General features: G+C 37.4%; 1 protein-coding gene across 2 annotated transcripts in view; it reads left to right on the top strand.

The window, feature by feature from the left end:
- Nucleotides 1-1334: 1334 nt before the first annotated feature.
- The window catches only part of vwc2l (von Willebrand factor C domain containing 2 like), a 30270-nt gene continuing 5609 nt past the window's right edge, over nt 1335-25995 (top strand). Inside the window, exons 1-3 of one of the 2 annotated variants that reach the window (XM_007540374.2) lie at nt 1335-2530; nt 3185-3729; nt 21219-21348. In XM_007540374.2, coding sequence (XP_007540436.1) covers nt 3304-3729; nt 21219-21348 — 556 coding nt within the window. In that variant the 5' untranslated portion in view covers nt 1335-2530; nt 3185-3303. The remainder of the gene's footprint in view (nt 2531-3184; nt 3730-21218; nt 21349-25995) is intronic. The other variant, XM_016664980.1, reaches the window with a different exon arrangement.

Raw genomic sequence — 25995 nt, forward strand, 5'->3', positions numbered from 1 at the left:
TTCAAGCCTTTTGCTTCCCTATCATTAGGAAATATTATGGAGAGCTGCACTGACAGAAGTTGGCTATTTCAACACTCTTTAGAAAGAGTTTTATTTGGATGTTGCGTATTGCCAAGCCTGAAGCTAATGAGGCATGTACTTAAGTAATATTAACAGGGGGTAGACTGGGTTTCTGCAGCTCAGACTCAAATACAGATGAGAAGAAAGTTACTTAAACACAAGAAGTTCTACATATTTAAGACATCCAACTGATTTCCCTCTGTCCAAACTAGAATTTAAGATTTCCTGTCATTTTCATTTGGTCTTTCTGATTATTATTTACTCTGTGACAATTGAATGTAACAATGTCTTCTCATTGATCTCCGTTCACATTTCGTCATGTTGCAAACACGCGGTTCAATGTATTTAATTGGAAAGAAAAGTAGTGAGCACAAATCAAGATCGGATAATCGCAATCTGCATTTTGGACTGAACATATATGCACCATTACGGCCAGATGGATCTTTTAGGTTACATCTCTACTAGCTTTGCAGATCAACAGATCGACAGTGATTCTTTGCCCAGTCTTCTTCGCAAAATAGATCAGGCTAATTTATTTTATTTTATGTTATTTTTTATGTGGACATCAGTTTTTAAATCATGCTTTTCTTCTTGCTGGTCTTTCATAAAGGTCAGGTTCTTCGAATGGTCTAATAGTTGTTCTTAATAGATTTCCCCATCTTAGCTGCTGTTGATCTGAGCAAATGTTTCATTGGGCTTCTTGTCTTCTTCTCTGATTAATAGAAGTAAACTTCTTTAGACAATTTGGTCTACAGAATATTTTTTGTTTGTTTAGCAGTATGGAAATAAGAGCGTTAACCCATATGTTCCCTTCTGTTTTCCTTTTTGTCTTTTTTTGTAATTTTCTTTCTACTTACGACTTTCTATACTCTTCTGTGTTTAAAATCCCAGTAAAACTGATACAGTATTAAAATTTGAGGTTGTAACGTGGCTAAAAGGTGAAAAAGTTCAAAAGGTGTGAAAACTTTAGTTGGGCACGGTATGAAGTCAGAATACTTTTTGCTGTGCAGGTTTCCCCTCCTGTGAGGCGTTTTGGGCCACATATTTGGAGTAGTTAAATATTCATGATTTCTCATAGGAATATTTAATTAACTGATGGTGCTCTGGGCTCTCTCTCTCTCTCTCTTTCTCTCTCTCTCTCTCTCTCTCTCTCTCTCAGTGATGTGTTTGGGCTGAACGCAGTTAGGCAGTGGCCCCTATGGGTTAGCTCCTGTAAAACAAAGCCCACGTTGCCGCAGAATCTTACTGTATTTTTTCTTCTTTTGCTGTGGGGGCAGAGAAAGTCTGACTCCCCTCTGTGTGATGCACGGCAGAATACAAATAGGTCGCCGTGAAAATGTGCTGCAAATTATGGGTGACTCAGGGGAACATGCTGCAGGTCATGTGTGAAGACAGGAGCAGAGATGCACACAAGTGCGTGTACGAAGACATAAGTGTAGTTAGTACCTCATTATGAGACAAGCATGCACCGAGGCGCACCAGTTCACAGAAGCAACAGTGAACTAACACGCATCCGCAAACTGTAGTTTATACCTGCTCAATCTACCGGTTGAAATCTGACTTTTATTATTATTATTATTATTATTATTATTATCTGACTTTTTTTTTGTCCTTGTGTTTTGCAAGGCGATCCCCCAGAAACGTAGTGGTAGTTTTTTTCTGTGGTTGTGAGATGTGAGTGTTGTGACTGTGGGTGACACAGGGGATGGACGGAGCGGAGCTGGGGGGCGCTCTGTTCTGCTCAGAGCAGGACGCAGGAGACGGTCGCTCTCCAAGGTTCTGAAAGTCGGGAGCGCTCCCTCCTCAGTCTCGCCTACTGGCGATTAATGCAAACCTCAACTGCAAAATCCTCCAATGACTGCCTTCATCCAGAAGTGCTTTGCTTCCCCCCCCTTTTTGCATAATCTTTCGTCTAAGTCATAGTGGATTTTTGTTTTACAATGCAACCGTTGGATGTACGCTCGCATATATGCGCAACAAGACCGACAGCCGCTGACCAACCTGCACCATTTGGATATACTGACTATACTCTGGATTCTCAAGGAACGCTATAAGGAGGATTTTAAGCAGTTTTCTCTTTCCCTTTCTTATCATTATTTTTTTGTAGCTCTGTGCGTCTGTGCCGCATGCTATTGGACGTGAACTGCGATATTGTCTCAGAAAGGTGAGTCGGATGAGGGTAATGATGACACAGATCTACTTTTTCGTGAATGTCACCGTCTTTGCATTTGGAAAGAGCGAAGGAAAAAAAGGCTGATCACTACTTGCTTTTAAACCCATAACCCACGAGGAAGGAGGGGAACAATAGTGTTTCGGGGAGCCTTGTGAATCTAATGCGTGGATGAGAGTGAAGTTTCCAATGGGCAAGGCGACTATCTGAGATCTGTTCCAGCAATCCGTGCTCTGGATTTTCTTGGCTTCACACAAAGAGGATATCAAGATTATTATTATTATTTTTCTTTTAACCACGGTGAGTTTGCCTTATCGTTTAAAGTGCGCCACTGGTGTCCCTGAAATCCATCTGGCATTGTAAAATACGGAGCTCTAAATGCACAGGGATAGTTTTACTGCTTCTTTATTAAAAAAAAATAAAATAAAAAAAATAAAGAGGGTGGTGGGTTTTTAAAATGTATGGCTGCATGCTCAGCAGTACTGATTTGGTTTACTATAAAAAGCTAACACGAGCAAATACATTTTAAATGTGACAAACGGAACTACCTGTTGTTTATGGTCCTTTATATAAAGTTCTCAATTTTTTTTTTACCTCAAATTGGTCGACCTTTTCAGAATCTGGAAAATAAAACACTCCACCCACTTCAGTAATGAATATCACAAGCCCTTTCCTCTGTTGTTCTGTTGCTGCTCTTGGTCCTACATCTGCTGCTGCACTATAACAAACCTGTTGAACAGTATACGCTGCCAGACAACCGAAACGAAAACTGCTTTTCATCTTGTAAAATAATCTCTTTGATAAAACTTGTTGCAAGAAAAAAAAAAAAAAGTACATCGCAAGGTGAGACAGGGTTGTGAGAATGCGCAAAACAGCAGCAGTGAAATCACCACCCCATGCCATGATTATTATCTGTGTATTTATTTATTTAATTTCTTTGTTATTCCACTGCAGAACATCTCTTTCGGATACACGATGACAGCAGCGATAACGATGATGGCAATGATAAAGACCTGGTCGGATCCGGAGAGAATACCCGGAGCTTAGAGATGTCATCCACGCAGTCGTGTTGAATGTGGATGTTAACGCCGCGGGGAAGGATGGGCCCTCTCCTCTCGGCCGCCTCCGTCCTCCTCCTGTTTCCCCTCCTGGCCCTGAGCGTCGCGTCTCCGGCCACGGTTGGCAACCCCGAGGATTACGTCGCCGACGAGGCAGAGCGGACCGCCGCGGATAACATCGTCTTTGACGACTACAGGGGGAAGGGGTGCGTGGACGACAGCGGGTTCGTGTACAAGCTCGGGGAGCGTTTCTATCCGGGACACTCAAACTGCCCGTGCGTGTGCACGGAGGACGGGCCCGTGTGCGACCAGCCCGAGTGCCCGAAACTGCACCCGAAGTGCACGAAAGTAGAGCACAATGGATGCTGCCCCGAATGCAAGGAGGTTAAAAACTTTTGCGAGTACCGAGGGAAAACGTATAAAATCCTGGAAGAATTCAAGGTAGGCCATTGTTGTTTGAGTTTGCGTGTCCTTGCACACACCCACAAGGTAAACTGTTGCAATTCCAAGCACAGAACCTGGATGCATTTTGTTTGCGTTGATTTAAATAACTTATGCGAAGCAGATACACGCATCTGGCATAACATTGTGGCCACCTGTCTCCAACTCTGACTCACTGAGGCATGAACTCTAATGACCCCTGGAAGGTTTATTATGATACATGACACCGAGATATTAACAGCAGATGTTTTAAGTCTGGTAAGCTGAGAGGCAGAGGCTTCATGGCTTGATCTTGTTTGACCAGGACATCCTTCAGTTGCTCCGTGGGATTAGAGTCTTGGGAATTCAGAGAACTTGTTGCCTTTGAGGCACATTATCCAGACCACCACATAAAACTGTTTCTATTGAAGGGTGCAGGCCTCCAACAAAGCTCTTTATGCAATAATGTAGGCTAGGGATTTTCAATCTTTCCCATCCAAAGAGGAATTTCCACCCATGATCCAGTTAAATCAAATTTGCTTAGAGCTGCCAAAGTTGCACAACTCTTTAGAAAAATAACTTGTCATTTTTTTAAATAAAAATCCACAATAGAACATTTTATTTCCATTTTTAGGTTTTAAAATAAAATAAGAATAAATAAATAAATAAAAAGAGGATGAAAACATTTTCTTCTATGGTATATTTTTGGAGACCTGGTGACAAGGAAAAAAATGTAAACAAATTTCTTGCAGTATTAGTCTCATTCTGTTGTGGAAATTCTTTACAAATGTGTCATGACAGCGCAAGGAAAAAACAAAACCGGCATTATAGCTACCACTATATTTAAAGATATTGTTTAGTTTTTGCCATTTCGTACACTCTTGCACCAACAAAGACTTTCCCCGCTTTGTCTAAGCTGAAATGTTCACCCACATAGATCTATCACCCTCATTATTCTCCACTGGACGTGACACAAGATGAATGATGACCAACAGTTGACCCAACACTTTCAATTAAATTTTAATAAAACGTTTAGGAAGAATAAATGGTTAGTGATGTTACAATTTCTCATTCTATATTATATTTACAAATTGCATATGCTAAGTATAATGGCTGATACTCAATAACCCCCAAAATTAAATGTCTTTTAATTCTGTATTTCACATTAAAAGTAAAGAGCGATTCTGTCTCCCAACACCCACAGACATAATTATAGCATTTAGAGGGCAGAGAGTCAAATTGCTTTCTGAACATGTGCTACAGTGTTTAAGATCTGATTTATACAGTATCATCTGATAGGTTTACTCACTGGTGGAGCTAAACTTAAATATAAATACCTCTAATGATGGTTGTGGTTATTCAGATTGAATCAGTTTTACTGGAAACAATACAAATAGCCCTTCCTGGACCAGCATATCCATAATAAACTGATAAACTATTTCTAACACAAACAGATAACACTTGTCATTAATTTTATATCAGCTGGCGTGTTCTTAAGTTCCACATGCCAGTAAGGGAATATTCTTAGCGTGTATTCATTTTTAATGTTTTCGTCTTACAAGCTGTTCACAGAAGCCACACATGTGAATACGCAGACCTATTCAATAAATGACCCCAGAGAAGGTTAGCCATTTAAATGAGATGCATTTGTTTAGATGAGCCTTTATGTACTGTAACTGTATCATCAAACTTTATCTTTGGCCGAGGACACCAACAAGGCTGCCACCACCCAGTGTGATTCCACCCCTACCAACCGCACACTGGACCATCGCTGCCACACCGACAGATCCTAAAACAGAATCTTCATGCGCTGTTGTGTGGACACTGAGTCATCGCTCTTGCAGCAGGTCTCTGCCCATCACGCCAGCGTCTCTGCAGTTGTTATGGAGCATGACAGCACGGTCTGATTAAAAATGACACCAGGGGTATGACAACTACAGTCTGTGTTTAAACTGTTGCTGCCCATGAGGAGACCTCCTAGTTTCAGCTCCCCGCAAGTGCATCCAGGCTGGGAGTGACTGAAATAAGATATGACACAACATGGCCCAAACAACAAGCTCCATAGCTAATCGCAGATTTTAGTCATGTCTGAGCAAACAAGTCAGTGCTCAGAGATAAGATTAGTGTATCTATTCCAGTTCACTCAGCCAAATACAGCAAGCAAACAATGGGAATAAAACTTCCCCTCCGCCCCCAAATATTGTTGTAATCTGAATTTATATCATGTAATTAAGATGATTGATGACTGTTTTTCCTCAAAATTGTCTCGTTAAGTTTCCACACACTTTAACTTTAAGATCGCACGGTTATGACAAGTACAACATCATGTACATTTTCAAATGATTGCTTAAGTGGATATATATGAATAGACATCATTTCCACAGATAATTGAATGTGGTGTAAAGTTTTTATACTATGAGTCAGCTTAGAAGAATGCTTTTCAACATTATGTTGTTGGCTGTCAACTCAAACAATATGTACCCTTTGTCTATGTCTCTAAAGAGCTCAGAGTAAAGTGGGGAAGCAGCTCTTATTATCCTCTGAATGAAACTAAAGCTAAGTGAGTGCTTGTAGCTTGGATATATTATTGAAGAGCATCTAACAGCTAGTGCTATTTGGGCAATGTGTTCTCTTGTTCACGTAAAACAGGGTCACAAGTTCCAGCAAAGCGGATTTGTGAATATTTTATGAATGTTTTCAACTCTAAACAATGTTAAAAAAATAAAAAATACAAACAAAAAAGATATAGGGGAAAGAAATTAAAATTGTGTACATATACCCTTCTTTATTTTATCATTAATCTGGAATAATTATTCATTTTCTTACATGTGTGAATGAACACACATAGTTGATCTTTACTCATAGTCTGTCTGATATTTTAATGGTAAAAGTAGCTGCAAATAAATAGGAAAGTTTTCATCCATTTTCCACGTCTGCCTGAAGAATCATATTCTATTCCTCAACACAGACTGAAGTATGATGGTTAGCTACAAGAAATTGCTCTTTTTGATCTATTTTTTGTTGTATCTTGACCTTTCCAAAACAATTTTCTTGCTGCCTTTTTTGGTGGTGGAACAAAGTACTTTCTTTTTTTTTTTTTTTAATGGAGCATGATGGGTTTTTTTTTATTGGAAATATAACACTTTATCAATTTGTTTTCTGGTTGTAATTCATAATGGATTAGCTTTAATTTTGGTTGGTTGGGGGAGGGGGGGTCTCACGCCTGGGAGCATCACAAATCACACAGTTGCTGATTAGTGTCACATATAACATTTTGTCTGGCTTTAGCTGTTGTCACTCAACTACTGTTTAATGTTTACTAAGCAGTTAATAAAAGACAATGTTTGTGAAGCTCATATGAGAAGTACAGCTGAATATCATCAGCCAAAAATAAGAAGCATCGCTAAACTGCTGAGTTACCTGGCTTACAGAGGAATACATTTTAAAAAAAACAAATAGGTCATATTACAGAGCCACGAGGAACTCCACAAGCTCTTCCTGCAGACACACCAAAACTCCTAACAGGCATGTAAGATGAAAACCACTTTCGATCAAACCCAGACTTCCCAACCACATCCCTCAATCTGTTTCTCATAATAGAATGATTCTGTGAAACAGACTTGTCCCAAAAGCTGAGGAAGGGTCAAATAAGACCAGAACTTTATATTTGCCAAAACCTGTCAAAATATCACTGGTATGTTTTTGTAGTGGAATGCATTTAGCACAAAAAACAAATCGTAAATGGTCATATAATTTTTACTCTATGAAGGCAGTAAGAAGGTAAGCAACATCCTCCTCAAAAAGCTTTGGCATAAAAAGAAATTTGGAAATATGCCTGAAATTTGAAGCATTTTCAGGATTGGTTCCATGTGTTAAATAGCTTGGGAACATGCTGGTCAAAAGGGAAACATTGAAACATATTATAAGCCAGCGGCCAACAGTATCAACGAATCTGAAAAAAGCGTGTTAGGGAAAACACCTGAAAAGCTTGAAGAAGGCTTAACTTTATCTACAACAGCAACCATGTCAGCATATCTCACAGGTGTAAAATTGTACCAGGAATAAGTAGTCAGTTCCTTACTAGAAGAACAAGATAGCTTTGGGGGGGGTGGAAAAATGGCATTCATTTCTCTAATCTTTGCAACAAAAAAATCAAATAAATTTGTTGCCGTATGATTCAGAGTAAACAGAAATGGATACAGAAACATGAGGCACAATAGCGGTGATTTCGTCAAACAACACTTTAGGATTTCTTTTGTTTTTTGATATGGATCTAGAACATGTTTCGATCTGGCCTTTTACCTTTTTCTGTAATATACCGCTTGTTTTAATAGATGCCACTTGATTTAGAATGGATGAGCATTTTCTGTTGAAGCACTGGATAATAGTGTTTACATCATTTCCATCGGAAAGCAGAGAATTGTCAAACATGACAAAGAACCTTTCAGAAGATTTCTCAGTTATTATGAAACCCTGGGTTTTTAATTTCAAGAGTATTTACTTAAAGTTAAGGTGAACAAAGAAACAATTATAATCTCTCAATTGTACATCCTACACAGATATATTGGTAATGTTAAGGCTTCATACAAAGGAGACGGTCCAGGCCATGACCTTTATTATATGGGTTGGCCCAGAAACATGTCAGAAAAAAAAATCAAAAGAATCAAAGATAGATTCAAATTTCAGCTACTGATGAGGCAACACCAGTATACATGTTGAAGTCCCCATGAATTTTAATACTCTCCAACTTAATCATACAAGACAACAAATCTGTAAATTTTTTAAAAGCACAGCAGCAGGGCCAGGAGAAGGATAAAATGAGATACAATAAAACGTGTTAGTAGAGCCAGCCTTAATCGCTTGCAAGTTGAATCAGACTAGAAGAGCCAAGGACGAGGGCTGTCGTAGTTTCCAAGAGTAACCAGCAGCAAAAACCAGGGATGCCTCCAGTCTAACAAGGGAATCTCTGATGAGGAGGCTCACCTCATCTGTACCTGGATGCCACCCCTACACCCTTATACACTCTCTTTTACTTTTTTACTCTTAGGAACACTGCAGGCATATTTCACAAGTAATAAGAAGTATTCAGGTGGGGAAGACAAGAAGACTAATGGGTGATGGAAATGTTTCCTTATAACTCTAATCATCAAAACGTCACTCCACAGACGTTTTGATGTGGAGGAGAGAATGGTCATAAACATCAACAGCAGATATAGTTGAAGGTTAGGGCTGACATAATAGCATGGAATGCAAAAACAATTAATTACAATCGTCCCAATCGCAGTCAGGCAATGGTAACCAAAGTGTCCAAAGAAGAGATTGACTAACTGATAAACTTACTGTATTTCAACTTTGTGAGCTAATTGCAAAGCCTTTTACCCACACCCAAATTGGTCAACAATACAGTCAATGTTCTTGCCACACTAAGTCATAACGACCAAACAAGCAAATAAGGATGATTTTTTTTTTTTTTGTTCAAACCTGAATGAGTAAATAGTTATCACAAGTGCATGGATGCATTGCTAAGAAATACTTCTTGAATTAGCCAAGCTCACCAGAAGCACAAAAGAATCTGGATTATTTTGCAAAAATTGAAGCTTTCAGAGTCTGAACACAAAAACAAGGATTTGACTAAATCTTTGTTGTGCCTGAGAGTGGATATAAAATTAACATAAAAAAAAAAAACATAAAAAAAAAAACCAACAGAAAAACACATGCATCATAAAGAATAAGAAAGAGCAAAGAACAAGAATATCACCGATAATCACGGAAAGTAGAATAGATAAACATAAGATATAAAGGATAAATAGGCCAAAATTGATCTCTGTTGATCAACGTTGCACTATATCTGTCGCACAAACCACATGCAGAACATTTCATAACATATTTGACTTCATTTCAGTCAAAGATGAAATCAGGCCAAAGCTAGAAACCCTCTGGAAGATGCTGAAACATTTTCCATTAATGAAATTTTCTTTGCATTACATGGCACTGAAACAAACTGAAGCAGGCATGTGCGTGCACTCAAACTTCAGCTAAATAGGTCAGTAGAAAAGCATCATTATTCACAATGTTCCGACTTTTTATGAAGAGTCATGCATTTTTTTTTTAAAAAGTAGGCCAGAGTTTATTCTCTACTTCATTAACTTGTTTTAGATATTTTTTCTTAGAAAATATTCCTTTTCTTCTCCTAGACTATTGTTGTTTCCACAACACTATCATCGACAGTTTTACTAACAATTGATGCCCATGCCCTTCAACTGTTGACGTCTTTTCCGGCTTTAATTTGAACTCGCTTTGCTAAGCAACTACTAGGTATTTCCAAAACATTTAAAATGTGTTTATCTGGTGTCATCATTCAAGCACAACAGTACAATATTGTTAGTTCCAACCAGTTCAATTGATACTTTGTATAATTTATATTTTATTACCTTTTACCTGTTGGAGCTGAAAAAAAAAGACATATATTTTGGGTAATATAGGTAGCTGATTGAGCTCTCATTAGCATGCTAGCTTTGGTAAAAGGTGTGTGGCATCAACCTCTTTAAAATCAATGTGCCTAATCTGTACTGACTGGTGTGTTAGTGTGTCAAACCAAATCCAGCTCAGGCCTGCATTGAGATGCAAGGCTTCAGATTTTATAAGTACATAAGCCCCCCATTTTCATGTGAGATCAAGTCCATCAATAGAGCATTTCACCTCCATGTTAACCTTGACCAAGGGCCCACAGAATGAAAGAATCATTTGACACATTAAGGGTTAAAAACAGTTCAGTTGGCATGAGGAAAATAAAGAGCAATCATGTACAATTTTTATGGTATCATATCAAAACCTGCAGCATCTTTACCCACTTTAATAAGACTGTGTGTCTTTAGTGAGAGAATGAAAGTCTTAGAACCCCACAGTGTTAAAGGAAAGAGCATTAGTATCTACTAAGGAGACTCCTGTTTAGGGAGTATGAAAGGTTATGCATTGTCGGTCTTATTAGCCTTCCTTTATTGTAACTAGGCTGTGTATTGCATACCATATTCAGTTTATGACATAGAGGGGTAACAAAAGAGTTTTTGAAAATCTTAAGTCAAATGTATGGTATTTGTTTTGTGTGCTGTTGGGATATTTTTATATTTATTTTACTTTTTTCACATTTTGTAAGATTGTCAAATGTGGTGTAAAGGCCAGTTTGGTTCTAACACAAATGGTGCTGTGGGGGTGAGTCTCTCCTTCGGTACTCTGAAAAGATTATAAACTACAGAATAAATCAGCAATTAGAATTCATTTGGGTCTTAGGGAATGCACGTTTAGTTTTGGTTTACTGGCTTCAGTTTTGATCAGTCTAAGTATTTTTGATTTTTTTAAAAATAGTGTACACTGAAATAGACTGTAATATTCCTCTCCGTCTCACTCACCTGAGAGAAATTTAACACCAAATCTTGAATCACAACCATTTTTCCCCACACTGGTGCTGGTTAATGGATGTTTCTTTACTTTGAGCATAGAGCAAAACAAAATTTAAGACGGTATTACACATACTTTTCATTATTACTTGATTCACAAGTATTCAGCTGCAAACATCAGATGTTTGCAGCTGAATACTTGGAATTTGTAATAGATTTATCAGTATGTATTATTCATAAATATTATCAAGTCTACCTCTTCAGGAAATCATTTATCGTTTATTTAACCAGTGGAGAGCTAAAGGTAACCTAATTGTTGAACAAATATCTCTATGGTTTTGTATGTAGTTTCCCTGATTAAATGTTCACTGTACAAAAACAGCTTAGTTTCATGGTTGAGAATGTATAAAGTATAAAATGACTAAAAAGAAATGACAGGTTGCAGATCTTATGTTCTCATGTTCAACAGATTAGAGCATTACATTTTTTTTACACTGATTTTATTTTGTGTCCCTCTTTTGGCCTACACTTTCAAAATCCACTGTACTGGGGTTAAAGATAAATATGTAGTGTAGTTATATATAAAATAAGAAACTTTTAGAAGCGTATTTGTGTACAAAGATAAAATGCTTGCCACTTCTTTCTTAGATTTTTTTTTATATTGTTTATTTCCTTTTAACTCTTCTTCCAGTTTCTTTTTAAAGTCTGTTTGGCTGTGAACACAACAGTTTGACCTCAGTCACATGAAATAAGTCTAGATTTTGCTATGATTTTTATTTTTATTTTATTGGGATGTCTTTTGAAGTTTTGCTTAAACTAGCGAAACTGGTAAAATTCAGCACAACCTGCATCGTCCTTCCTCCTTCATAAGATGTTTTACTTTTACCTGACTGAATTTGATCATTAGAAATGCAAGAACATACTAATCTTTTTGTGATGTCTTTTTTTCTTCATAGTTGTTCTAAGAATAACAAAGCTTTACTGCGCTTATGTAGGTCTTAAAATTCAACACATACAGTTGTCAGAATACATCAAAAACAGAAGCCACACACCCACGTATGGATGTGCACACTCATCACACATGCCAGTCGTTAGTAACTCTTGTTTATCAAAAACATTTGCGAGAGTACATCCATAAAGGATGTAGCAATGATTGCTGAAATTGATTTTCCTCTCCAATTTGCCAGAGGCAACAATAGTGCCAATAAGTGCAAAACAATTTTGTCACAAAGAATGGTTTATTTATTTGAAATGTTGGCACCTGTAGTCAGAGTTCAGTGTTTTTGGGAGAAAATGTGTCATTCTACCTCTTTCCATGCGTCCGTAGACACTGTAAAATATATTTTTAAATACAATGAAAGCAAGCTGTTTGACTGTCAAACTGTCACTCCTATTAAATGCATGAGTAAGCTTCCTGTGACTTTGCTGTCCAGCTTAAAAGTTTGACCACTGCCATTAACATTTGCCCCCAGCTGAAAGTTATTAGACCTTTTATTGCCCTGTTCCCATTTGTCTAAGTGTGGAATGGAAAGCATGACAGCCAATTCGCTCTAATACCCAGCCAATAAAAGTGGGAACAAGAGAAGTGTTTTTTTTTTTTTTGTTTTTTTTTCACCTCAACATCTGGCAGCACGTCTAAATTTGGTGCAACTGCTCCATTTTCCTTTGTGTGTCTGGGCTTAGGCATGACTGATCCTCTTCACGGTAGACCTCATACAATAGGACTTGCTGAAAGCATCAGACGCCAGAGACTACTGACAGGGATTTTCTCCAATGTTTTATAGGCGCACAAAGTAGTGCTGATGTCGAATTCCATCTTTCATGTTCCATTGCCTATGAAGCATCTGCAGGCTTCTACCTAAGCTGTTTGACACACCAATTTCACCAGATTAACCTACAAAGAAAATGTCACTGCTTTAAGGATGTTTGATGCATGATTTTTAAAGACCACTAATGATATGAAAGAAACTACGTTTTTATTCAAAGGGAGTCGAGTCGTTTTTTTTTTTCTTTTATAAAACACGACTAAACCTGAGGATTACTGCAGACATATCAGGATAAAAAAAATGAATAAACTCAATAATCATAGCGCCTACATCTGTGTTGAAGCAGAGGAAACCATCTTCAAAATGTCCCTTTAAGTTTGAACTGACACTAGTAAAGTTGATCTTTTTATTAATATCAAGCTTTTAAAAATGTCCCTGGTGTCCTTAATTAGTCCAGCCAACTTATCCCATGCCATTCTCATTCTTGCTCTGACTAAACTCTTTGAGCATTTGAAATTATTTAATTCTCCTTGTAGCTGATGTAATTCAGCTAATTTTAACTTCCCTTGTCAACAATGATAAAACATGACAAGAGGACTTCATTGAGCCAAACTGTTTCGCAAGATTTCTGCGCACATTAGCATATTGTTGAGATTCATCTCCCTTCTCGTTCGTTTGTTTGTTTGACCTCCCACATGTCGAGCACAGCAGTTTTCTGCCTACACAAGAGTTTGATCAGAAACCATGAAAAATGTTTGTGCTTAGAGGTTTGAAATATCTCTTAAAATTGAAATAAACCAGACTGCACCAGAAAAAAAAAGTAGTCCTTACAATCTTAATATGTGCTATGCAAAAATATAAAACAGTGTTTATGTTATATTACAGGTTTAACAGCACAGCAGCCATTAGGTATGTGTCTTTAGTTTTGGGATAATTGACAGTTTTTCCAGAAGCTTGGGTTTACTGTTGTTTTGATAATGTTATAATTCTAAGTCAGATCTGGCTTAGAAATGCTTGCGCAGATATTGGTATTATAAGTTGTACTTAAACACTCAAATATGCAGCGGAGATCTTTTTTTTTATTCTTCTTTGTCCAATTCAGCTGGCAGCTTATGGTTTTTCTTACATTTCAATTATGCAAATAAAGGATGTTTTTAAAGGCCTTTTTTATATCCTGTCTTATAAGTGGCTGATTAAAAAAAAAATGCTGTGCATTCAATTCAAATCAAAAATATGATATCTATACCAAAGGGAAGTTAAATGTTGTCGTATCTCATATGATCCAGTTATCTTTCAAGAGTCGTTGTGGATTGTGATTCTGTGGGCAGAAATGATCCCCAGTAGCAGTCAGTCTTGGAAAAAATCTGAAGGCGCCTCACTGAAGACTGCTGCTGTGTAACAGTCACATGACTGTCATGACATGCTATCGGTCAATTCACGGGTAGCAGAGACCATATTATTTTACAGTGGCATGTCCAGGATGACACAATCAGTTAATGGCAAACAGTCATTTTATCTAATTTGCTTTCGCCACTCCTTTTTAAATCTCTCTGGCTGTGTGCTTAGAAAGCCTGGCAAAGAGACTCTGGCCATTATGATCGATGGAGGAGATGGTCGTAGTTCAGGAATGATTTGTGCTTCAGAGATGTTAATCAGCTTCTCCCAGTTGTAAAAACAATGTCTTGTCGCCAAAGTTGCGCATCGCAACGGGTTTTAAGGAAAGAATAAAAATGTAAGAGGAAAAATGTTTCTACTTGCACAGCATCTAAAGCCAGAGGGAATCATTGTCTAAAAGACCAATGCATCAACCAAGAAAAAAAAAAATCATGAGCCTAAGTCTACAAAAAGGACAAATTCAAACAAACATACCAGAGATACTTCAAGTTGCTCCCACCATGAGTAGCACGATTCTAGAAAAAAAACATTGGTTCAAATGCATAAAAGTAAAGGGTATTTTAGCATGCCAGCTGTACCTGAATGCAGCAAGCACAGCTGTTGGGAAAATCCTCTCTCATCTAAGAGGATTCCTCCTCTTCTCAGCTAATTGGATGCTGCAGGTTGCCAGGTGGACATCAGCTGATTTTTCTGAAGTACCAGAGATACAGTCACCTCGAGGTAGCGTAGTTCCAGGCGAGTTATTCATTTAAGTGCGGAGTAAGCAGTATAGTATGGATGCCGAAGGATGCGTACGGCCACATAAAGTTTTGGTTCAGCCCACCTTATGGCCCATGAAAATCCTAATGTTCCAAAACAGCAGAGTTAATTGAGATCTGGGAGTCCTCCCAGTTTTATTTTAATGTCATTTTTTTTAAAGTAGCACATAAACATTCAGAATGTGTTCAGGTATAAAAGAACTTTGCATCTGTTCTGGATCCGCCCGTACTGAACAATCAGGGCTGTACCAGATATTTTTGATTGACGGCCAATAACAAACTTGTCGTTAATCCATTGTAACGTTGTTAAAATAATGTCATTTCTCTACTTTGTCAATAAGTCACTGTCTTTCCTAGTGACATAAAAAAAAATTTTTTTTAAGGTCACTAAGCGCAAACTTCATTCAGTGAGCAAACTTTCAGGCGGTCTTAGAAAATTACTTTTCTAACCCAAAACCTCACCTGGGCAAACAACGGAAAATAAGTCACACTCAAAGTGCAGATATCTTACACTTGCTTTGTATTAAGCATGCTTTCAGTCTTTACAATAGATTTTTCACTCTGAAGGACAAGCAGCATGTAATGCCAACCAAAGGAAGCAGAAGTGAAATGCAGTTCAGAGCAAAGGTGTCGTCACGGATTATACATAATAACTGAAATTTGATCAGACTTTTCAGCGATATGGAAAACTAATACAAAGGCGCCCTAGAGTGCACAAGTTATTGGCGTTTAAAAGAATAAATTGAAGGAAATCATCTGAGAAGCTAAAATAAGGAGGTGTATGGACTGGAAAATTAAACAGAGGAGGTGTGAGACAAGGAAGACCAAAGCAAAGAACAGTAATTTCAGAAGCAATATCATCTGTGACTGACAATGATAGTGTATTTTCATTACAGCATGAGAGAGAGGACAACCGCTTGCAGTCTTTAGCACTTACAATAATTTGTTTCAAAAAGCTGTTTTCTTACACCTGTCATTTTGATATCTGCTTTACATGTATTTCAATATGTCTCTTGTCCTTGCTTATTTTACTTTTATGTTGTCTTTTACTAAGAGTAAAAATGTTTATACAGCTGCAGTAGTCTTAAAGATAATGTCAAAACTTCAAACAAGGGGAACATATTTCAACAGTGACTAAACGGCTTAACTTCTCTTTGCTTTATGTGGCAGGAAATACAAACTCAATGTGCAGACTGAAATAATTTCATTTCAACCAAGATGTTTATTTCTGAGGGGAAATGAGACAGGCATACCTCAAAAGAAAAATGAACAATGTAAAAGGATTATTTCAAGGGATTATTAACAAAGTGATGTATCTGTTCCAACTTACATTGTATTAAAAATGACGTGAAATAAATAGGAGCACTTTGTTGGCATTTCAGAACTCACACCCTTCTGGCATGTTGCTGACCAGCTTTTTGCTTTTTGTATTTTTGACAATTAATCTTGGGCGATGAGCTCCAGCTCTGGGGTTGGAAGGCCCCACGTGTTAACAAATTCTTTAGCTTCATCCACAGATTCTTTAATCGGAAAGTCAGGATTCTGGATCTGTCTCTTCAAAAATGTTAATATTGTTTTTAGTCAGAAAAAACACACTGGTGAAATGAAAAGTTTATCTTCCTCAATTCATTGACCAAAACGAACACAAAAGCCCAGCTCATGTTTTCAGAAACATAACATAACATTTTCATGTTATCATCTTGATAATCCCGAAGACTTTTGGAAAAAAAAAAATTCTGCAGACTGACTAATTTAAACACAGTATTTCAGAGAAAAGGAACATCATGCTTAAAGTAAAACATGATGTAAAACAGTAAAACAGTTAGTGTGATCATCTGGGGCTGCTTTGGTGCTTCAGGTCACACAACACTTATGAATACCGAAAAAAAAAACTAAATTAAAATAATGTGATGTACATTAAGTATAATAAATAAAATGAAAACTGTTTCCAGGTAATCTACAGTACTACAAGTCACACTACTTTGGAGCCACATAACAGCCAACGCCTTCTTATATCACCCAGTGGGCTTCTGGATGTCTTCTTTAGAAATGAACAGAGCTTAAGAGTAGAAACTATGGTCACACTGTGGTTTGGGACATCAATTTTCGCCGTGTGGTTGGACAACAACTACTGGTTTAGAAATGTCTATCTTTCACAGTTTATTTATTCTTCAAACAAAATATAGGGTTTTTTAAGTTCATATCAGTTAAAGGCCCGTGACTGACAGTTCTATAAAACAGAAAATCTCTTACCAGCCATGAAATTGGCTTGTAGTGACATAGGAGTACGTTTCTGTTTAGGCTGGTTTCAACACACTGGAGACAGTATAGCATCTCTCTGTGACAGAGATGCTATCCGTTTAGTGGGAGACTTTTTTTTTTTTTTTGCACACTTTAAATTATAGTTCTGTTATTCATTTTTTTGTCTGTTCATATATTCCTTTGATTTTTTTTTATTTTATTTTATTTTTTTTATTTAGCCATTAAGTTCTAGCTTGGATTCTTTCCAGAGATCATGTCTATAAAGGTGAAAATAAAATGAAAATAAAAACAACCAAAACTGTTCAAGCACTACTATTTCAAAGACAAAAATAAGAATACGGTTGTTGTATGCATTTGTATTCAGTCTCCCTAAATCAGGACTTATACGCCCGTCTCTACAAGCTTGTAAGGTTATTTCGCTGTAAGGTCGACTACAGTTCAAGTCATATTTCTCAAGCCTTTTACAGCAATTTATTTTCTCCAGCATTGGGTTTTTATTTATTCAGTAATTCTGTCCAGTTTCCCTGTTTCTGCCAACAAAAAATAAAAAAAAAGCCTCCCAAGAGCAAGATATTGACACCACAGTGCCTTATGGTGGATATGGTGTTTGGTCAATGTGTTATGAAGTGTTCGTTTTCTGTCACACATAGCACCTTTGGTCTTATTTGACCAGAGTGCCTTCTTCTGCATGTTGCTGTGTAACCTACATGGCTCGAAGTACTCTGCAAACAGGACTTCTAACACATTTGTTTTTACAACTGCTTTCTTCCAGCCAAACCTCTATAAAGGCAAATTTGTGGACAGATCCCCCCCACCTGAGCTGTGGACGTCTGCACATCCTGGATCTTGCTTCTTTGATCAATACTCTCCGTACCGTTTCTGTCATTTTACCGTCATAATCTGTACATTACAATATTGTTTAAGGGTTAATTCATTTCTGTAGATTAGTTACACACGGACTGAGGTTTTCTGACCCTTAGATGTTATGATTTTTGTTCTTACAGCTAATAGAAACACAATATTTGAGATAAGACTTTTATATCCAGGGAAAAGTATAATGTTTAATACTGGAGCTACAAGGACATACATAATGTAAAATACACACAGAATATAAAACTGGTGTTCACAAAAGCAAAGAAGCAAGACCCTAGAGATAGAACTTTTTTTTTTCCAACAAAAAAGATGACTTTAGACTTATAACTACAACCACATGACAATACAGTCATAATCCACAAGGACATAAAGAGCTAATTAAGTCTCATTGAAACATTAAATCACTAATTTACATAAACCTGTGCTGTGCAGCTATTGCTGCAGTTGCTTGCATTTTTAGCAATTTTGTGGGAGTTACAGTATCTGACATAGCTGATGACATAAACAAAATGAATAACTCATCAATCCCCAAGCACAGTGTCAGTGCTGCAACATGGTCATTTTCTTGCCAACGGACTTCTTGTTGCCAAAGCTAGCAGCTGTTTACCCGATGATGACAGAAAATAGGAGTAAGAACAAGCCTATAATTGCAATAATTCATACCTACACATTTAAGATCCATTTATTTAATGTATTAAGCCAGGTCAGCTAGAGAATTCGCTGCACGTGAAGTTTATTCGGCCTATAAAGTGTATGGCTATACACTCTAGCCTTTTGTTTTCTTCTTTTAAGTTTATGTACAAATGTTATCTGAAACTTAATTTAATATAGTTACAATTTTCTGATTAAATCATTTTCTACCATTTTCTACTGCACTAAGTATTCATTTAGAAGAGCAGCAGTTTGCGGTCAAGAGGGGATACTTAAATTGCAAAAAGTATTCCCTCTTGACCGTTTCCACATTTTGCCAGATTCAAACGAAAAACTTAAAATGTATTTAACTGGATTTAAAGAAGTAGACAGAGACAAACATGATGGTGAAGTGGAAGAATACAGTCCCCCCCCCCCACTTGCTTAAGCCTACTTTTGAAAACAGGGCCTGGTTTTTCATAACACTTCACACAATTAGCACAACACTGCAGATTATTAAAATGGAAGGCTTCAGTCAATACTACAATTTCTTACAAAAACCTTATTTTCTTATCAAAACCTCCAAAACCTCCACCATATGATTTGACTCTGTTTGATTCAGTTGAACACTCCCATGTTTATCTTAAAGCCTCTTTAATATTTATGCACAGAAAGTGTAAAAATAATTTCACCATCCCCACATGACACCAGTTGTACAGACCAGTGGATTTATTTGCCTCACAGTTTACTGTAATGGACCAAGTCCAGAAACATATATGACAATAAGATCCACATCTATCCACCTAGTTGGCCACAGTGCCTTGATAACTTTCCAGGCAATGTTTTCATTAGCAAGGCAAAGTCCCTTTGGTTTGCAGCAGTCATAATATCATATAGTCTGTTCAAAAATGTAAGAATGAGGTCAGTGTTGTAAGGACCAAAGTTGGCATGACAATAGAGGACGGCTTTCTGTGTTAGGTCTGTACAAAGGGGTAATGTTACCCAGGCTTCTTGGCCCTGACAGTGACAGAAGCCCTGTGGCCAATGATACTCCTTCATTAATCTCCATGTTTATTTTTTTAAGATATGTTATACTGTCTAGTGACCTGATTTGTGTGTCCCTAGCTATTTAAATATGTATGTGCACACCTTGCGGCAGTGTTTTAACAATTGGATCATATTGGAAGTAACATTATGACTGATTTCAGTGTCAAAGCCATACAAGCTCGTTTACTATTTTGCAGGGTTTTTGATCCTTGACTGTTCGACTGTCTTATGATTTGCCTCAGCAATCATCCAAAACTGCAATTATTCAGAGTGTATTTAAAACTTTGAACAAATAATACTCTTAAAGCATATCATTAGCATTTAACTCTACTAGAGAATATTTAACAAATCAGTTTTTGCCATAGATTCGCAACTGGATTTGACTGAGTCATTGCAGCATAAGATTATCCCTTGGTCTAAATTATTCAATTGTAGCTTTGACTGTTTTGGCTTGTTCACCTGTTGGAAAGGCAACAGTCTAAAGTCTGTTAGAGTTTCTGGTTTTCTCCCAGTGACACACTGTATTTGTCACCATCTCTTTTCCCAGATCCTCTATTCTTTTTTGAACAAAGGGATTCTCACACCGTTAAGGCTCCCATATACATTAAACACATTTACAATTTACACATTAAACAAAAAGTATCAGATACTTGCGATGTACAAAGGAAATAATATTTTTTGTTGTGCAAACATAAAAAAGTGGCATGCCCGTATGTATTTAGCCATCTTGAAAAGAAAAATCTGTGCAACCAGCTGTTTTCATATTTCACCTAATTTCTTCTACTTCCTGGTTATGCTCTAATTTGTATCTGTTTAATTAGTAATGTGTAATTTATTCTTAGTTTATATTCTGTTGGTCTCTGTGGAATTATCATGCAATAAAAATGCTCTAAGTATGCACCCAAAAGAAATGCATGTGCCTTTCCTAAAGGTTGTTTTGCCTCATGTGCAATAAAACGTTAGAATTTCTAACATTTTTGAACACAGCAGAAACTCTCTTGATCCAAAATGATTTTTTTTAATTATACTGAGTTTGTTGAAAATAGATCCTTGACTATCAATTGTGTTATGCCAGACAATCAAATGTTATTTCAAGGCTTTGCTTCACTCTGATTTCTACTGTTGCAGTAAAGAGTAACACAAAAACTGAGACACACACACACAAAAAAAATAGACATTTTTCCTCACTGGTTTTTCCAGGGCTGAACAAAAGAATTATAAATTTGATTCGAGTATTCTTTTCTTAATTTATCATTTGCCTTTCAGAGTTCAGCAACCTTTGTTTTAATTGTAGCACACACTCATGCATGCCAAAAACACATTCATTAAGGTAAAACCAAATGAATCATCTGACCCAGATTTCCTCTCTCTTCCTCTGCCCACAGCCGTCGCCCTGTGAATGGTGCCGCTGCGAACCAAATAACGAGGTACACTGTGTGGTGTCCGACTGCGCTGTCCCAGAGTGTGTCAACCCTGTTTATGAGCCGGAGCAGTGCTGTCCCATCTGTAAACATGGTAAACATTCGTCTTGACATTCTCGGGAAATCGGCGCGCATTAGATTTCCTTAGAGTTATTAGGTTTTCCTTAAACCAGTGAGAGCAAGTTTATCTACAGCGTCACCAGATGATTTTTATGCCCTTAGAAGATGAGGACGTAATTGATGTTTTATGTATTAAAATTATTACCTTTGGCCTACAAGACTCTAATGAGCAGTACTAGTTTTAATTATAAATGACACACTAAGCAGAGTAAACATTAGCCCATTGATTAAAGGCGATGGTACGAAGGACTAATGGGTCCTTGGAGGGCTTTTTATCTGCAAGCGCCCAGGCGCCCTTGTCACATACAGCCAATCTCTAAATTAGAATTATAGGATTCCAATGGTTCATTGACTATTTTTAAGGCGAGGTGGGTGGCTTCCCTTAGCAAGTTCCAATTCCTGAGGGACAGATGGAACTTTATGACTAAAGTCAAGCTGTTGGAACCATCGCACGCAAAGGGCACTTTGGGTAATATCAAATTCATAGCCTGAACACGATGCTGCATTCATAAAGAGAATGCGTTTGGAATTAAAATACATACAGGTGCATTTGAAAACCGATGCTTCCGTAGCAGTTGACCTGCATTTCGTCAAGACAGCCCACATTTCCTTTTACACTAAGTATTTTGTTTATGTCCACTGTGTGTAGCGATAATCCAACACATCTTTTCTCACACAAAAACGCCTACAGTAACAAGGCTGCCGAAGCTGCTTGAGGAGATCTAATTCAGCCTGACAGGACACAATGACACCCTTGGCATTTCAGGGAGGGCCTGCTGTTTGCAGGTGCCCCAAGGGTGTTTGGTCAGACTCTGGGATACACATAAATCTCAATACAAGTGGAAGGCTTGGGGATGTGAAGAGAGGACAAAGAGGGGTGATGTTTAGCTCTCACTTCTTGGCAGAGAACAAACAAGTGGGATGAAGACATGCTTGAGTCAAACCACCTGTCAGGGTGAGGCATGCATTTTTCTAAATAATTACACTGCTGTGCAAAACAGCTCAGTAAGCACTTTTTTTTTATTCATTAAACTATTTATTTGGCAGAGTGGAGCAAGACGTTTTTTTGTTCTGAGCAATATTTATGCATCCTTTACTATGGAAGATTCTTACCTTCTAGTTTGAGACCAGAGTCTGAAAGTATTTTTCAATTAAATGTTTGCTTGGCAGAATGTTGCTCTTGCCTTTGTGGCTTTTGAAGAGGCAAGAGAAGCATAGGATTCTCATAATACAATAACCTGTAACTATACATGGACAAGAAACAAAAGTAAAAATATAACATTATCTAATTGGTTTTGTATAACAGAAAGCAATTAACACTTGGTGAGATTGATGAGATTGATGTGTAATGCTCCTTTAGTTTCCACACTATAACTGTCCACATTTTTTTGCGAAGGTTGATATTTCAAAACATGTAACTTTGTCTATTTTGTAAGTTATGGAAAAGTGTTGGGCGTTGGGTGTTTTTTTTTTAGTCAGTTGACTAGCATTAGACAAGTGGAAATGTGGGTCCTTTAAAGAAAAGAAACAAAAATTGTGTCAATAGTTTAACTCACTGATTTGACGATAAGACACAGCAGTGGGTCCAAGAGTCATCCTTGTGAGCTAGTAATGATGATGCTGACCGATTAGAAACAACTACTTTAAGAAAGAAAAAATAAAAAGAAAAAAGCTTCCCGTCATATTTTCAGTGAGACAAGAATAACAGTGTTGTAAAACAACAGCGTATGCTTTAAAACATTTTTTTAATCACCTACATCAGTATAATGCTGTGAAGATAATGTTGAAATCAGCCCAAAGCAGTAAGGTCAAACCATGGGTTGTTTTAGAACTGAATGTTACCATACATCAAAATCTTTATGACAAATTTTTAATGGATATGTCGGTTAATGTGGCAGTACTTGGCAGCCTCACAGAACTCACTTGCATATTTTTATATTGTAGTTCGGTGAATAAACTCTGCTTTTAATGATTAAAACTTATACTGGGATGTTGGCATGGCACCAATTGCTCCATTGACTGTATGTGGGGGGGAGAGGAGGAGGGGCAGCCATCACAGAAAAGCTCTTAGTGTTGTGAGGCAATGGAGAAGAAAGACTGTATTCAAGCTAGACACCAGAGGTGACATCGGTCAAAGATAACAATCCGTAAAACAATGAGAACAGAATTTGCTAACCGAACAGACTACACAATGCCAAAGGTATAAAAAAAAATAATGTGTAAAAACCAGGAACTTTATTTACCCTCAGCAAGTAAAGGACAGATCCAGGGCAGGTGTGACAGTTAGCAAATTGGAACAAATTAGGTGTGAAGGGGGAGCAAAAAGCAAGAGCAACATGAAAGGAAAGCAGGGAACATGCAATAAAAATGAATAACGATGACAAAAAAAAAAGTAAAATAAAGAGGATTTCACGAAAACAGATCCAGACAAAACACAATTAATCTAACTAATTTACAAGAATTAATATAAAATTGGGCGCGGTAACCACAACCTGCAAAACAAATACAATTCCTTTACTTTTCACTCAAAAAAAAAAAAGAAGTAAAGATATTGGTATTAGTAAATATTAGAATAAGAGGAGAGGTATTACCCTATTTGGATTGCTGTAATCCTACTTTATAAAACAGTAGACCCATGCCTGTGGGTCTCACTGTATTGCCACAGCTTTGATTATTAAGATGGAGAGCTTGAGCACATCTTTTATGGTTTTCTTTGCTAAAAACTATAACTTATCATTGTATAATAGGTAATATGTATTTAATAGTAATATATGTATTCATTCAGCAAACAGGTCAGGTAAATATGCAATTATTCTGCTCTCACAAATTGGCAACAACTGGTGAGCACTTAAGAGCAGCGATCAAACATCCTTTGTGGAGGAAAACAGGAAGCTGAAACTGTGTTCTTGTGTCCCTAAGCCTGTCTGGCTGTAAAATGTTAACACTTGGCAGCAGCACTGGTCACACTCAGCCCACATCAACCTCAACTGAGTTTGTCCTGTAACCTGTGCCAGCTGTCTAGAGGTAGATCAATGGGAGTTAAGACTTGGCAAGCACTTTCAGTGTCTCCTCTAAGCTCAGATCAAAGGGACCTTTACCAGGTCAACATCCTCCACCCAACCACCGAATAAGATTGAAATTATCTATGCTAAGGCGTAAGAGGAAGATGAGAACTCCTGGTAGACATTGTGTTCTTTTGGCTTACTGTTCAGGGATATTTACTTCATTTCCACTTGCTTTTTCCAAATATGACTTTAGTTTGAGGGAAACTATTAGACTGTTAGACTGCAAAAGTCTCATATTTCTTAAACTAACTATTAAAAACATTTAGAAGACAGTACAAACACAACATTTTTTGTCTAACATGAACAAGGACCAAAACCCTTGAAGTTTATTTGTGGCTAACATTATGTACTGGATCTGGTGTGTGCAGGGAACCAAAACTGACTCTGACCTGTGGGTCAAAATTATTTTAAAGGAGTAGTGTATTACCCAGGCACACAGTGTCATTTTATAGCACTACCAAGTAACTATGTTACCTTCGGTTGGTATAAAATTGCTGTGTACAACAAACCTGACAAAAGAAATTTTGACATCTTAAAATGACCTCTGTACCTTTAAGAAACTCTGACACTCTCCGACGCATCCTTAAGCACGTCGTCACAACACTTCTCGTTATGCTGTTTACAACTTCTTAGGAGCGTTGGACTGAGAAGTAATTTACACGATAAGTTCAGCAGACCCTTAGTTCTACCAGGTGTTTGCTAATTGCTGCTGCCACTAGTCTGGTGGAGTTGTGTGGGGGGAGGGGGTCACGGGGAGAGGTGCTCTGTGAGGCGGAAGCTCAGCTGGAGACTGCAGCTCCGAGGAGGAGTGTTACAGAAATAGATATCCCTAAATAGCTGCCACGGGAGATTCAAGAATTCATGAAGCATGCATGAAAAAAATCAAAGCGCAGAAATGTTTTTGAAGAGGGAATAACTTCATAACATGAATAACCTTATAACATGAATCCAAAGATTATTTATTCACTTTGATTTTTGAAGTTATGGTTAGGGCAGAGGCCTGATGGATTACAAATATATATATTTTTAAGTTAATCAGTATCATATTGTTTTCATAACACAGCTACAAATAGACTTAGACAAACAGACTGACCACTTTGTTAGGTATACATTTTTAACTGCTTGTTAACATAATTAGTGAATCGGCCAATCATGGCACTTCAACTCAATGCATTTTGCTGGTGCCTGATGACTGGTCAGAGTTTTTAGAAAATGCCTTGTAGAAAAATCTACAAGTATATATGAAAATGACCCACAAAATAGCAACAAGTCAGCTGCATTGGTTTTATGCACCAATGATGTCAGATGAGAATAAACAGAAGGCTTCAGGAGTATCACACACGACGTAACAGAGCTAAAAAACAAAAATAAAAATAAAACTCATTTCATGAGTATATAATAAAGTGTTCTCCATTAACCTCCACAGTCACCACATCTTAATCCAAAAAAATGCTTTCTTCAGAAAAATATTTCTGACACCTGGTTTAATGTAAACTGTAAACCAGAACTAATTAATTAATTCTGACGTTAAAGTGGGGTCCAACATGGTACTAGCA

The sequence above is a fragment of the Poecilia formosa genome, unplaced genomic scaffold, assembly GCF_000485575.1.
Source record: "Poecilia formosa unplaced genomic scaffold, Poecilia_formosa-5.1.2 Scaffold536, whole genome shotgun sequence".
Taxonomy (NCBI): domain Eukaryota; kingdom Metazoa; phylum Chordata; class Actinopteri; order Cyprinodontiformes; family Poeciliidae; genus Poecilia; species Poecilia formosa.